A 16,457-nucleotide genomic window follows, 5' to 3' on the forward strand; every position below is an offset into this window, starting at 1 on the left:
TAAGATGAAGCCACATAAAAGGAAGATGTTATTACAGTATGCATCAGTGAACATATTCCTGCAGAGACTACAAAAGAAAATGGTAATGTCAAAGTCCATTGCACAGATGGGACCCTATCTAGAACATGCTTCCATGTCTAATCATCAATCCAGAGAGAACTGATATGAGAAGAAAGGCCAAAGAAAAGTGAACAAGACATAAATTTGTCAAGAAAAACACAAAATCTTGATTTTTGTAGTGGAGGGGAAAAAAAGAACAGGAAAAAACACCCCAACAAAACCATAACAACCATAGCAAAAAACCCCAACCGATCGACCAAAAACCCAGCCAGGCTGTGGATGGATATGGATTAACTGTTTAACCTCAGAGGAGAGAGAAACTATTTGAACTGTATGGCAGTGTGCATACCAGAATGTCATAATAAATGGCAATAAAAAAGGCCATAAACATAAATAAAGTCCTGCAGCTGGATTTGGAAGGACAAAATTAGCATAGAGCAATTTTCCCTAATAGGAGGAGTAATGGACTTAAGCTCGAATAGTTCTATAATCATGTCACAATCCTGTCTGTGGGGGAATTAGTTTTACACCCAGCACTTAAGCTGTGCAGGCACAAGCCTGTGCTGTGCTAGTCTGAATGTGCAGGGTGGCCTTCAGACTGCTCTTCTGCTGCATGTACTCCTTGGTTGCAGGCTAAATGCAGCCAGCTTTCTCTAACTGGGGAGCCTGGAGAAGCAGCTCCTGCAGAGTACACAATCTGTGCAGCCTTGCCTTTATGTAATAGTGCAGTCCTTTCTGTTTGCTAGTACAAACAATGAGTACAATAGTGCAAATAATGATAGTACAAAGAATGGAATGGAATGGAGTGGAATGGAATGGAATGGAATAGACCAGGTTGGAAGAGACCTTTGAGATCTTTGAGTCGTGGCATTGAGATCATTGGACGTGGCACTTGAAGCCACGCTTTAGTTAGTCATGAGGTGTTGGGTGACAGGTTGGACTTGATGATCTCTGAGGTCTTTTCCAACCTTATTGATCCTATGATTCTATGATAAGAGAAGCTGACTGCAGTAAGCGACCTGAAGTGTGAGACAGAAGGACTCTTGCCTCCATGCAAGAACTGCTCAACCTGATATGGGATGAAGATAACAATGGACAGCTGCATATCAAAGGAGAAAACTCAGTTGACAACAGGGATGCAAAACTGTCAGATAACTGCTTAGCCTGCTCTATTTTTCCTCTATAAACTGCTTGCTCTGTACCAATATATGATTCCTGCTTCACTCTCATGGGAGTCTGTACATGCATTCCAAAACACACTATGTAACCAGAATCTGGTTTGTGGTACAGTATGGCTGTGCAACCACACTGATCCTATTAACTACTTTCATGCTTGACCTTTGACTAATTTTAATGTCTGTAAACAGTACAGAGATTACAGTTATGTAATGTTAACCAGGAGGCTTGTTTATGAGCATGCAAGCCATCACAGAAATTCAGTTCCTTGAATAGCCAATGAGACAGATACTCTAAGTTTAGTAACACACAAGTACACAGACACAGGTACCACTGAGACTGCAGAGCCAGTCATCAGTATTCATTCAACAGCCTCTTGCTGTCATTTTGATGAGGTAAACCCTTAACAACAGAAGACACAAAATCTTGCAAGACACAAAATTACATCTACTTTCAGGAAAGAATACAGACCAACACACAAAAGAAAAGACATCAGATCCAGAAATACCTATTTTTCCTTTTGGCCTTCAAGCACTGCAATAATACTCTCAGTCATCTTGTTCAAATACTGTCAAATTTTGCCTGTAGAAGTCAAGTTTCCAATTAACAGTGAGTGAGAGCTTAAGGCCCCTCTTCCTCTGTGCCAGCATAAAATTAACACTGAGTTCAGTGTTATAGATCCCAAAACATCCTCTCCCTCCCCTTTGTAGGATAAGAAGGAGAAATTTGGAGTAAACTGTTGTATACTTAATGTTATACTTGCTGAAGTCTGCTCTGACTATATTCATCTAATTAAATAAGTCCTCTAATAGTTTTCAGTGGTTTAGTTTAATCCTAATTCTGCCCCTGCACTCAGCATTGGTTAGGCCACACCTTGAGTCCTGAGTCCAGTGCTGGGCCCCTCAGTTTAGGAAAGATGTTGAATTGCTGGAATGTGTCCAGAGAAGGCAACAAAGCTGAGGAGGGGTTTGGAGCACAGCCCTAAGAGGAGAGGCTGAGGGAGCTGGGGTTGCTTAGCCTGGAGAAGAGGAGGCTCAGGGGAGACCTCATTGCTATCTGCAACTACATGAAGGGAGGCTGTAGCCAGGTGGGGCTTGGTCTCTTTCCCAGGCAACCAGCACCAGAACAAGAGGACACAGTCTCAGGCTGTACCAGGGGAGGTTTAGGCTGAATGTTAGGAAGAAGTTCTTCATAGAGAGATTGGCCACTGGAATGTGCTGCCCAGGGAGGTGGTGGAGTCACCATCACTGGAGGTGTTTAGGAAGAGACTGGGTGGGGTGCTTGGTGCCATGGTTTAGTTGATTAGATGGTGTTGGGTGATAGGTTGGGGTCGATGATCTTAGAGGTCCTAAACACCTCCAGGGATGGTGACTCCACCACCTCCCTGGGCAGCACATTCCAACGGCCAATCACGCTTTCTGTGAAGAATGCCTTCCTAACATACAGCCTAATGTTAAGGGAAAGATAACCAGTGGGCTACATTTAAGAGTTCCTTGCTGTTTCTATGTACATTGTCACCAACATCTGAAGAAGAGAACAAACATGGGTTTTTCTTTGGTAGAGGAGAAAGGGGGAGTATACACTTGGGGAAATTTGACTCATGTAGTTACATAAACATGTAGAGCAGCTTTTAGTCCATTATCTTCCAGTCTCAAATGTCAAGAAACAGAAGCAAATGGCAAATGAAACTGCTCAACAACTTGATGATTGGTGCATGGAATAGTAGCCAAAGCCATTCATTCATTCCAGGGAACCTAACAGCTGTATGGCTCATACATCAAATATTTCATAAACTCAGAGTAATCTGATTCGACACGAAAGCTAATTATTTGGAGTCAATTAATCAAGAATTTGGACTAATACAATTATCTTCCTCATCTCAAGCAGATAAAATACAAGAATTTTCCCTAGAAGTGCCTTACATTGCATTACTTCATCAGTAAATCTGCCAAAATATCCGAAACAAGCAGTGGATCAAGGAAAGAACTACACTGCATGAATAAATTACATAAACCAATGGAATGCAATGAATATGTACAAAACAGACAGTAGTTACAATATTATACAGATATCTACAATTAGCAAACAACACAAAGAACCCCATGGCCAAAGGGACCAGGGAAGGCATTCCACTGCCCCTCCACTCCCTGTCCCCAAAGAGAAAGGAGCAGAGAGAAAGCAGTCGTTAGACTGTCCCTGGAGGTATTACAGTATCACTTAGGTTGGAAAGGACCTCGAGGATCATCGAGTCCAACCTATCAACACAGACCCCATGACTAGACCATGACACCAAGTGCCACATCCAATCTCCCCTTGAACGCCTCCAGGGTTGATGACTCAACCACCTCCCTGGGCAACCCGTTCCAATGATGAACGACTTGCTCAGTGAAGAACTTCCTCCTCACCTCGAGTCTAAACCTCCCCTGGTGCAGCTTGAGATTGTGTCTCCTTGTTCTGGTGCTGGTTGCCTGGGAGAAGAGGCCAACCCCTTCCTGGCTACAACCACCTTTCAGGTAGTTGTAGAGGGCAATGAGGTCTCCCCTGAGCCTCCTCTTCTCCAGGCTAAACAACCCCAGCTCCCTCAGCCTCTCCTCATAGGGCCTGTGTTCAAGGCCTCTCCCCAGCCTTGTTGCCCTTCTCTGGACATGTTCAAGTCTCTTAATGTCCTTCTTAAACTGAGGGGCCCAGAACTGGACACAGTACTCAAGGTGCGGCCTAACCAAAGCAGAGTACAGGGGCACTATGACCTCCCTGCTCCTGCTGGCCACACTTTTCCTAATGCAGGCCAGGATGCCATTGGCCCTTCTGGCCACCTGGCCACACTGTTGGCTCATATTCAGGTGGCTGTTGATCAGCACACCCAGGTCCCTCTCTGTTTGGCAGCTCTCAGCCACTCCGACCCCAGCCTATAGCTCTGCATGGGATTGCCGTAGCCAAAGTGCAGCACTCGGCACTTGGACTTGTTGAAAGCCATCCCATTGGACTCTGCCCATCTGTCCAGTCAGTCGAGGTCCCTCTGCAGAGCCTTTCTACCCTCTAACTGACTAACATCTGCCCCTAACTTGGTGTCATCTGCAAACCTGTTGATGACTGACTCGACCCCCTCATCCAGATCATCAATGAATATGTTGAAGAGGACAGGGCCCAGCACTGATCCCTGGGGGACACCACTGGTGCCTGGCTGCCAGCTGGATGTGGCACCATTCACCACCACTCTCTGGGCCCGGCCCTCCAGCCAGTTCCTAACCCAGCACAGAGTGTAATGGTCCAATCCACGGGCTGACAGCTTAGCCAGCAGTTTGCTGTGGGGGACGGTGTCAAAGGTGTTCAAAAAGGGTTTGGACGTGGCACTTGAAGCCATGGTTTAGTTAGTCATGAGGTGCTGGGTGACAGGTTGGACTTGATGATCTTTGAGGTCTTTTCTATCCTTATTGATTCTATGACTCAACTAAAAAAAGTAGCCAAGGCCAGCCAGAAGCAGATTAACCTCTCCAGAGCGAAGCAAGCAGAGAAGAGACCAGAAAAGAGAAATAATTGGTTTGGTAGAGCCAATCTTATACTAGATCTTATACTACTTATATTTTATCCAGTGAAACTGTTTAGAATAATATTTAGTTTTCCTTTTTATACCCAATAGTGATTTCTTTATATTTTTCTACTTTTCTGCTCAAAATCTGTGATTAATTTTAAAGGCATAGCCTAAAACTACCGCAGGGGAGCTGGAAAATAAATTGTTTTCAACTGTCCCAACCATTAAGATGACATTCATGTTTGGAAGACAGAGTTTGGAACTTCTTGATGAAAGAAATGGCTGATTTTATTGCTTTAAATAATGTGTCCCAGACTCCCCTTATGCCCATTTTTTGTCCTAAATGGTTTAAGGCAACCATTATTTGCTGTTTTTCTGAGCATCACATAATTCCTAACTTCTGTACTCTAACACAAAAAACATAATCAGGGAATAAAAAATGAAGGCACTCTTTTAGATTTAGAATCATAGAATCAATAGGGTCGGAAAACACCTCAGAGATCATCAAGTCCAACCTGTCACCCAACACCTCATGACTAACTAAACCATGGTTTCAAGTGCCACATCCAAACCCTTTTTGAACACCTCCATCATGGATGGTGACTCCACCACCTCCCTGGGCAGCACATTCCAATGGCCAATTCCTCCTTCTGGGAAGAACTTTCTCCTCCCCTCCAGCCTAAACTTCCCCAGGCACAGCTTGAGACTGTGTCCTCTTGTTCTGGTGCTTGTTGCCTGGGAGAAGAGACCAACCCCCACCTGGTTACAACCTCCCTTCAGGTAGTTGTAGACAGCAATAAGGTCTTAACTCTGCTGGGTATATACACAGAGAAATGTTCCAAATGAATAAGATGATTAATTAGGGTTGGGTTGTTTGTTTTGGGTTTGCATGTGTGTTGGTTATTTGGGTTTTGCTACTTGCCCAGAGGCTTCTGTTGATTTTTACAATCTAAATGTGTAATTAAGCTAAGAAAATTGTAAGTTAGATGATTTCAAGTTAATTTATAAAAAACACAGAAAAAAAGCAAGAGATTTTATTATGGAGGCAAGTGCTTGAATATGCCACACCTTGAGTCCTGTGTCCAGTTCTGGGCCCCTCAGTTTAAGGACACTGAAACACTTGAATGTGCCCAGAGAAGGGCAACAAGGCTGAGGAGAGGCCTTGAGCACAGCCCTGTGAGGAGAGGCTGAGGGAGCTGGGGTTGCTTAGCCTGGAGAAGAGGAGGCTCAGGGGAGACCTCATTGCTGTCTACAGTTACCTGAAGGGAGGTTGTGGCCAGGAGGGGCTTGGTCTCTTCTCCCAGGCAACCAGCACCAGAACAAGAGGACACAGTCTCAAGCTGTGCCAGGGGAAGTTTAGGCTGGAGTTGTGGAGAAAGTTATTCCTAGAGAGAGTAATTGGCCATTGGAATGTGCTGCCCAGGGAGGTGGTGGAGTCACCATCCCTGGAGGTATTCCAGAGGGGATTGGATGTGGCACTTGGTGCCATGGTCTAGTCATGAGGTCTGTGGTGACAGGTTGGACTCGATGATCTTTGAGGTCTCTTCCAACCTTGGTGATTCAGTGATTCTGTAATATAAAAACTCCCCAAATAAGGTAGTGCTAAAGAACCTTGAGAAGAAAAGAACAGCCTGTGCAGTTAATTTTTCATACTTATTGAAAACTGGTTTTTTAAATTGAAAACTGGACTTATTTCTTTGACAAAATTATATAGCAGTGTAACAGGATGTTTGCCTCATAGCCTTTGATGTGCTAATAAAACTCATTGAAATGGCAGTGTTTGTACCCATAGCTGAAAATCTGCATAAAAGGAATTAATAGTTTGGGGATTTTTTTACTCACTACTTTCTAGGACTTTGATAAAAAGCAGTAGAGTGAGCAATGCATTTACTGCAAACAACTACATCCTTAGATCCTTTTTAGAGTTCAGTTCAAAAAAGCCATTTTACACAACACTTGTTTTTACACAAAGATTTCCAGTATTCCAAATAAATTGCTTTCAAATACTTTGCCTGGTGCTTCAGGCTGTCAGAAGCAAAAGAACATTCAGGCTGATGTGAGGAGAAATGTTTTGCTCTTAGCAAAGCCCAAATCATAGAATCATAGAAACAATAAGGTTGGAAAAGACCTCAGAGATCATCAAGCCCAACCTATCACCCAGCACCTCATAACTAACTAAACCATGGCTCCAAGTGCCACATCCAATCCCTTTTTGAACACCTCCAGGGACTGTGACTCCACCACCTCCTTGGGCAACCCGTTCCAAAGCACAGAATCACCAAGTTTGGAAGAGACCTCAAAGATCATCAAGTCCAACCTGTCACCACAGACCTCATGACTAAACCATGGCACCAAGTATCACAGTATCACCAAGGTTGGAAGAGACCTCAAAGATCATCCAGTCCGACCTGTCTCCACAGACCTCATGACTAGCCCATGGCACCAAGAGCCACATCCAATCCCCTCTTGAACACCTCCAGGGATGGTGACTCCACCACCTCCCTGGGCAGCACATTCCAATGGTTAACAACTCTCTCAGTGAAGAACTTTCTCCTCACCTAATGTGTGCGAGTTTGCTTTATCAGGAAGTTCTGAGAACATTTTGACCAAGATGCTATAATGTTAATGCCTCTAAAGAGAAATGGCAGGCAAACAGATGAACAGATGCTTCGTTTGTCTAAGTAACCCAAGGTTGTAGAGAAGGTTGCTGGCTGGGAGGGCTAGATCAAGATGTACCAGTATAACTTCCACAATATTTGGATTTATCAGTGACAAGACATGGATAATATATCCACCTGATGAGAATACCAAGGTTCAGATATTCAACATCTCTGAGATAATGACTTACTACCAAGAAGCAGCTGTCAAACATGCATATAGCTTTTTCATCTCTCCTCATGCAGTCCCAAATCGCTTTACATACTTCTGCTATAGGTTTTAAACCCTTTGGCACCAGAATGTGTATATTCTAAATTATTACATAGTACTTCCCCCCATAAAACTTGCAACTGGGTGATGTTTAAGTGCAAATATGATCATAGAATCATAGAATCTATACCCCACAGGGGAGCTGGAAAACAAGTTAGTTTCAACTGTCCCAACCATTAAGATGACATTCCTTTTTGGAAGACAGAGTTTGGAATTTCTTGATGAAAATAATGGCTGATTTTATTGCTTTCAATAATGTGTCCCAGACTCCCCTTATGCCCATTTTTGTCCTAAATGGCTTAAGGCAACCATTATTTGCTGGTTATCTGAGCATCACATAATTCCTAACTTCTGTACTCTTAACACAAAAAATATATTCAGGATTAAAAAAAAATGAAGGCACTCTTTTAGACTTAGAATCATAGAATCAGTAAGGTTGGAAATGACCTCAAAGATCAGCAAGTCCAACCTGTCACCCAACACCTCATGACTGACTAAACCATGGATTCAAGTGCCACATCCAATCCTCTCTTGAACATCAGGGAGATTCAGGCTGGATGTGAGAAGGAGGTTCTTCACCATGAGAGTGGTGAAGCCCTGGAATGGGTTGTCCAGGGAGGTGGTTGAGGCCCCATCCCTGGAGGTGTTTAAGGCCAGGCTGGATGAGGCTGTGGCCAGGCTGATCTAGTGTGGGGTGTCCCTGCCCATGGCAGGGGGGTTGGAACTAGATGATGCTTGTGGTCCCTTCCAACCCTGACTGATACCATGATACTATGATCTCCAGGGACAGGGACTCCACCACCTTCCTGGGCAGCACATTCCAATGGCAAATTATGCTTCCTGGGAAGAACTTTCTCCTCTCCTCCAGCCTAAACTTCCCCTGGCACAGCTTGAGACTGTGTCCTCTTGTTCTGGTGCTGGTTGCCTGGGAGAAGAGACCAACCCCCACCTGACTACAACCTCCCTTCAGGGAGTTGTAGACAGCAAGAAGGTCTCCCCTCAGCCTCCTCTTCTCCAGGCTAAACAGCCCCAGCTCCCTCAGCCTCTCCTCACAGGGCTGTGCTCCAGATCCCTCCCCACCTTTGCTGCCCTTCTCTGGACACCTTCCAGCATCTCAACATCTTTCCTAAACTAAGGGCCCCAGAACTGGACACAGGACTCAAGGTGTGGCCTAACCAGTGCAGAGTACAGGGGCACAATGACTTCCCTGCTCCTGCTGGCCACACTGTTCCTGATACAAGCCAGGATGCCATTGGCTTTCTTGGCCACTTGGTCACACTGCTGGCTCATGTTCAGCCTACTGTCAACCGGTACCCCCAGGTCCCTCTCTGCCTGGCTGCTCTCCAGGATCATGTTCCTTGTGTCTGTTCTTAAGAGAAGCAAACACACTACTGTTCACACAGGTTCATGGAAGTTTAGGGTACAATGAAAAACACTTTGAGAAAAAGCAGATACATTTTTTCCAGTTCTGAGAAGGGTACAGAAGGAATAGAATAAATGGAATAGAATAAACCAAACCAGGTTGGAAGAGACCTTCAAGATCGTGTCCAACCTATCACCCAGCACCACCTAATCAACTAAACCATACAACCAAGCATCCTATCAAGTCTCCTCCTGATCACCTCCAGTGATGGTGACTCCACCACCTCCTTGGGCAGCCCACTGCAATGGGCAATCACTCTCTCTGGACTGTTTGTTCTATGGAAACCAGACTCAATGGAAGGAAGAAAGAAACCAAGACACAACTATATCCAAGTGCAGAGAGGTAAATTAATAGGCATGCATTTTTTGCCATCCAGACAGTAAGGGTTGAGTTGTTGGCTGCTTATTGGGTTTGTTTTTCAATGAGACATTTTGTGTCACATAGTCTTACCTTTCCCTGTTAAACTTCAGAGAGTGTAGGATAGCTGGTCGCTTCTGGCGGAGATTCCACAAATGAAGTGCATCATCTGCACTTGCACTGACCAAAGCACCCTAGAGCAGGCACAAAACACAGCACAACATATTACTTTTCTGCAGCTTCTGTCTTTTTCTTCCCTGATCCTTACTGGTAATGATTTATCTGTCAAAAAGGACAAAGGTGATGAAAAATGGTTGCTTTTGTCTAGAAAAAATAATGTTCTGCCATAAATAACAGGAAATTTTAATTGATCTCTTAAATGCAAATACTTTCAATTATTACAGGATCAGCCAAAGGGAAATTCAAACTCCATCAATTAAGAAAAGTAAGTTAAAGACTTGCATCAAAGCTATACATGTGAACTCCCAGCTAGTTCCACATAAGCATGGGTAATAATGAAACAGAGAAGAGGCAACGCTTCCTTAAAAAGGTGAAGGATAGGAACTAAAGAATAAAGGAGTCAGTGCAGACACTCACACACACATGGAAATGCCAACCTGTTTGGTAGTCACATCAAACCAACATGAAATTCAAAAGTAAAACTGCAGATGAAGATAAGGTAGGAACAGGTAGCAGGGGGACAGGACGTAGGAAGAACTAAGAGATGCAGACAATAGGCCAGTCTTTACCATGAATCAGAAATACTCTGGAGACTGGTTCTGCTTCTGGTATTCCAAAAATTGACCTCTCTCAAGGTCTAGACCTCTATCTGCACATGGAGCTTAAAGTGAACTTAAAAGACCTCCTTCCTACTCTCTTCCTCCTCACCACAGAACAGTGATGCCCTGTGAAAACGAACTCCAGAGGAAGCTATCCACTGCTGCTGCAGTGACAACCATATTTACACCTCAAATTACATCTAGTACAAAGCATCTATCCCTGTGTGTTACTATGGCAGAGGGGAAGTAGATACTGCCTAAACAGAAGGCAATGCTTTATTCTGAAGTAGGGCAAAGATTTAACTGAATAATCAGTTCACAGGATCACAGGATGTTAGAGCTTGGAAGGGACCTCAGGAGGTCACCTAGTCCAAACCCCCTGCCAGGTCACACAGGAATGCATCCAGAAGGGTCTTGAAAGCCTCTGCAGAAGGAGACTCCACAACCTCTCTGGGGAGCCTGTTTCAGTGCCCTGTGACACACACAGCGAAGAAGTTCCTCCTTGTGTTGAGGTGGAGCCTCTTGTGCTATAGTTTATACCCACTACCCTTGTCCTCTCACAGAGTGCAGCAGACGAGAGCCTGTCCCCTCCCTCTTGACACCCATCCCTCAGATATTTATTTATTGATTGATTTATTAACTCCCCTCTCAGTCTTCTCTTTCTTAATCCTAGCAACTGGTGGATTTGGGGTATTAGGTTTGGTTTTTGATGGTGGTGGTGATTTTTTGGTTCATTTATTTGGGTTTTATTTTGTTTTCTTTTTATGCACCAAAAAATTTTCTGAAGGTGTAATCCATTCTTTAATTCTAATGGATTAATTCTAATCCATTCTTTAATTCTTATCTCCCAAAGTGTTTGGAGCAATGGCAGAAAGAATCTCCACCACAGAAATCAAATCAATCCTGTATTAGGGGTTCTGCTGGTCACCTAATGAATAGAACACTGGTTCAAACCTTGGCCTCCCTGTTTTCATCCCTGCCTTTCTCTAAAGAACTCTGCTGCACTGAGAGTGTCTAAAGTTTAAGTCCTCCCTCCTCAACTGCTGTGTTTTGAGTACTATTTCCAAACAGGCATGGAAAAAAAAGATCAATATTTCTGAGGCTTAAACCCACACAAACCCAAAACTCTTTCTTTGAGAGGCTGTAAGATCTCCACGCTTGGAAAAAGGACTTGAATCTGTCAGAAGTGTTTCCTTATATCGTGGGTGGAAATTAATTAAAACCAAACTATGACAAGCTTACAATTTGGCCAAGTTATGAGGTTCTAGGAAAAAATCATGCAGCCCAGAAAGCCAATCAGATCCTGGGCTGCAGCAGGAGAAGTGTGGCCAGCAGGGCAAGGGAGGTGATTCTCCCCCTCTGCTCAGCTCTGCTGAGACCCCACCTGGAGTACTACCTCCAGTTCTGGAGCCCCTATTCCAAGAGGGATGTGGAGGTGCTGGAAGGTGTCCAGAGAAGGGCCAGGAGGATGATCAGAGGGCTGGAGCACCTCTCCTGTGAGGACAGACTGAAGGAGTTGGGGCTGTTCAGTCTGCAGAAGAGAAGGCTCTGAGGTGACCTTATTGTGGACTTCCAGTATCTGAAGGGGGCCTACAGGAAGGCTGGGGAGGGACTGCTCAGGATCTCAGGCAGTGATAGGACTAGGGGGAATGGAATAAAGCTGGAGGTGGGGAGATTGAGGCTGGAGGTGAGGAGGAAGTTCTTCCCCATGAGAGTGGTGAAACCCTGGAATGGGTTGTCCAGGGAGGTGGTTGAGGCCCCATCCCTGGAGGTGTTTAAGCCCAGGCTGGATGAGGCTGTGGCCAGGCTGATGTAGTGTGGGGTGTCCCTGCCCATGGCAGGGGGGTTGGAACTAGATGATCCTTGTGGTCCCTTCCAACCCTGAATGAAACTATGATACTAAGATTTATATGCTCCAGAAAGTCTTTGCCTATTACCATCTCCAAAGACCTTCTGCCCAGAACAAGCTCTAATCTGTCGCTATTTGTTCATGTCGTCTAAACTTGATTCTGACAAGCCATTTACAAAGACTGCTGGTTTGATTGATGACCTCTGCAATTGTTCTTTCTTGCTTCAGGTAGCAGCATACCCCCAACTACTGAGTTTCCAGCCAGCACCCATCAATATATTTCCCCAGAAAGAATTGGTTCATTTATTAATTTCTATTTGAAACACGACCGTGCAGCATGGTTAGTAAATTATTGGATTTTTCCATCTATGTGCACACATTAATATATTGACTGCCTTTTGTTCAGTACTTTATGCTGATGTATATCAAGGCAATACTTTTTCTTGTCTGCAGATCCATAAATGGTCTTCTAAAAGGGTGCATGGTGCACATCCTCTGGACACAAGCCGCTTGTTTGCTTGGCACTGTTCATCAAGACGAAAAGCTGTAGAACTCAATTACAATACACAAAAGTACTTAATCAACTAAATTTATACAGAAGAATCTGAGTAAATATGTCCTTACCTCATTGATTAAGAACTGGAGCTGCAGAACTGCGGCACCACTTTCATGCTGGCAGTAGCAATCAACACCAGGCCTGCCCAATCTGTTGCCATCACAGTCAAGGATTCTAACACGCTTGTTATCATCAGAGGTAAAGAAGGGGCTGGGGGGGGGGGGGGGGGAGAAACCACAACCCCAATTAAACTCTAATTAACCTTTCATTAACCTCAGTTGTCCTTGCTTTCTGTAAAACAAAAGAATTAATGATAACTTTCCACATCCTAATTCAAGCACCAGCATTGTCAGGATGAAATACATGCAACTAGGAGTGATGTGTTCTTGCCTGGTTTTTTCCCCTGTCAATTAAAGTACATGAATTAACATAAAAATTGAGTCTTACACTTCTTTTTACACATTACTTGTTCACATAACACATGAATGTATCAGGTTTTTCTACTTATCAAGACACAGTACCAATAATTTAGGGAGTAAGGTCAGTACCATTGACCTGGAGCAGGTGCTGAGAAGGGCAATGAAGCTGGCGAATGGTCTGTAGGATAGGATAGGATGGGATGGGATGGGATGGGATAGGATAGGATAGGATAGGATAGGATAGGATAGGATAGGATAGGATAGGATAGGATAGGATAGGATAGGATAGGATAAACCAGGTTGGAAGAGACCTTTGAGATCATTGAGTCCAACCTATCACCCAACACCATCTAATCAACTAAACCATGGCACCAAGCGCCCCATCCAGTCTCTTCCTAAACATCTCCAGTGATGAGGAGCAGTTTTCAGTCTGGAGTTTTAACAGATAAGTACTTTCCCTCTAACTTGAGCTTTATATTCAGTATAAATACATGGCACCAGCTAATGACTGTCCTTAATGAAAATTACACAAGCACTGCCCTGATTAAGTGGCTGTCACCCTTCAGCATCAGCGCCATGCTAAGTCAGTTTTCTAGGAAACGTCCTAGCACAGCAGACAATTTAATTCAGCATATCCCAAATAAAGCACTAATAATTCACATTTATTTGCATGAGTGTTCACCCTGAAATGCTTCACAAATTACTAACATAAGAGGGAAATTGTGCTGTCTGCTCCAGTCTGGCCAGTCGCCCTGAAGTAAGGGCTGATGCTTAAATAGCAACATCATCACTGAGTGATGGCGGTTTTCAAATGCTCTGGGAGCTGGGGTGAGGTCCTTCCAGCAGGAGCTTGAGAGATATGATGAATTGACATATGTTCTTGGCACTTTAGCCCATCTTCTGCAAATTCTGTGCTCTGCTGTCAAGCACAGAGGAGTACAACCTTACCTCATCAAATTTTTTCAGAGGAGTGTAGTCTACCAGGGCATACAGCAGAAGTAGCTATTGTACAGGCTTTAGTCTGAATGCATTCTTCTACTTTTGCCTTTTTATTAAGTAATGACTTTGCTACCAGGGAGAGCAGACTATCTATGAAGACATTAAAAGGGGAGACTTATACAGATATATCTGAATACCTCAAAGTAGGCATCATGGGTTTAAAGGATAAAAGCCAGTCACCATCTTCTCTCTCTTATCAGTATGTTGGATCTCCCATGGGCCTTCACAGACATGACAGATTATCCTAATTTATACATGAAAGGGAAAAAGATGAAAACTAACCCTGGATGTCTGTTGGGATCTAGGGTGGAACAAGTAGAATAAGAATTATATGCACCAAGCAGTGAAAGTATGAGAGTAATAACACTCTAACAGAAAAAGAAGATCCTTCTGAAAACAACATTTAATTCTGGTTTTAATAGCTGTGGAAGTGAAATAGGATATTCTGCTCGGTATTCACATGTAAGCTACAGGTTCTGAGATAGCATTTCAACATCCTGTTATTCCAAAGCTAGTAATTATTTACAGCACCTCCCCCTGCAACCCCCTCCCCCCCCAAAAAAAAAGGAAATTCAAAGAATTAAAATATTATATTAGGATGCCTGATTTTAAGTACCTGAATTCAGCTTCCAAGATGCAGACTTGCATAGCAGCACAATACATGAGAATCATAGAATCATAGCATCAGGAAGGTTGGAAAAGACCTCAAAGATCATTGAGTCCAACCTGTCACCCAAGACCTCATGAATACTAAACAATGGCACCAAGTGCCATGTCCAGTCCCTTTTTGAACACCCCCAGGGATGGTAACTCAACCACAGAAACACAGAATTAACCAGGTTGGAAAAGACCTTTGAGATCATCAAGTCCAACCTATCACCCAACACCATCTAATCAACTGAACCATGGCACCAGGTGCCTCATCCAGTCTCTTCTCAAACACTTCCAGTGATGGTGACTCCACCACCTCCCTGGGCAGCACATCCCAATGGATAACACTCTGTCAGTGAAGAACTTTCTCCTCACCTCAAGCCTAGACTTCCCCAGACACAGTTTGAGACTGTGTCTTCTTGTTCTGGTGCTGGTTGCCTGGGAGAAGAGACCAACCCCCACCTGGCTACAACCACCCTTCAGGTAGTTGTAGAGAGCAATAAGGTCTCCCCTGAGTCTCCTCTTCTCCAGGCTAAGCAACCCCAGCTCCCTCAGCCTCTCCTCATAGCTCTGTGCTCTAGACCTCTACCCAGCCTTGTTGCCCTTCTCTGGACACGTTCAAGTGTCTCAATGTCCTTCTTAAATTGAGAGGCCCAGAACAGTACACAGGACTCAAGGTTTTGCCTAACCAGTGCTGAGTACAGGGGCACAATGACTTCCTTGCTCCTGCTTGCAACACTCTTTCTGATGTAGGCCATTACTAACAAAGAATTTGCATTTCATGTCTTGGGTCATTCCATCATTTCCTAATACTACAAGTTGATTCAGATTTTCCCTCCAAGCTCTTTTGGTCAGTTGTATCAAGATCAAGGAGACTATATATCACAGTACTGTGATACCCGACATCCTCATATCATATCCATACTCTCTGTACTCTGAATGCCTGATGTCAGAGCACATGCATATGTGCATATGCTTTACTGGAAACCAAAGTTGTCAGTGTGATTATATACATAGGAGAATAGAATAGAATAGAATAGAATAGAATAGAATAGAATAGAATAGAATAGAATAGAATAGAATAGAATAGAATAGAATAGAATAGAATAGAATAGAATAGAATAGAATAGAATAGACCAGGTTGGAAAATGCCTTTGAGATCATCCAGTCCAACCTATCACCCAACACTATCTAGTCAACTAAATCATGGCACCAAGTGCCCCATCCAGTCTCTTCCTAAACACTTGGTGCAGTGTCCTTCCTTTTACCCTAGCTGGACAGGGAGGGGGAGTGGAACAGACTCAGTTTCCCAGGGGGAAAACTCCCGGCAGGGAGGGCAAAGCATTTGCAAGCCCTCCCTACTCTGCTTCCATGATGGATGTTAACTCATCACATATGGGTAGAATCAATATATTTAGCTTCAGTTTCAAGCCTCTGGATCTCATTATACCTTTCTCTGCTAAATGAAACAAGTTTCTATTAGCAGAAATGTCCTGCTTTGAAACTGCAGTCAAGCTATATCTCATCCATCTTCTGTATAAATAAAAGCAAAACACTCTGAGCTCCTTTATTTTTATTTTTGAGACTTCTCCACTGCTTTGCAAAAGATAAGCTCCCCTACCAAACTTCATTTTGTTAACCACATGTAGCTGAGCTCACCAAAGTCCCTAAAAAGGAAATGCAACCTAATCCTAGTTTTATCACCACCTATTTGGTGTGGATTCAGCAGAC

General features: G+C 43.8%; 1 protein-coding gene across 6 annotated transcripts in view; it reads right to left on the minus strand.

The window, feature by feature from the left end:
- The window catches only part of STXBP5L (syntaxin binding protein 5L), a 252,640-nt gene that overhangs the window by 156,116 nt on the left and 80,067 nt on the right, over positions 1-16,457 (minus strand). For all 6 annotated transcript variants that reach the window (XM_068165947.1, XM_068165952.1, XM_068165953.1 and 3 more), the window contains 2 exons: positions 12,726-12,807; positions 9,567-9,667 (listed from right to left, as the gene is read on the minus strand). In XM_068165947.1, coding sequence (XP_068022048.1) covers positions 9,567-9,667; positions 12,726-12,807 — 183 coding nt within the window. The remainder of the gene's footprint in view (positions 1-9,566; positions 9,668-12,725; positions 12,808-16,457) is intronic.

Source organism: Melanerpes formicivorus, unplaced genomic scaffold (assembly GCF_026170545.1).
Source record: "Melanerpes formicivorus ecotype bairdi unplaced genomic scaffold, bMelFor1.0.p_v2 SCAF_95, whole genome shotgun sequence".
NCBI classification, from domain to species: domain Eukaryota; kingdom Metazoa; phylum Chordata; class Aves; order Piciformes; family Picidae; genus Melanerpes; species Melanerpes formicivorus.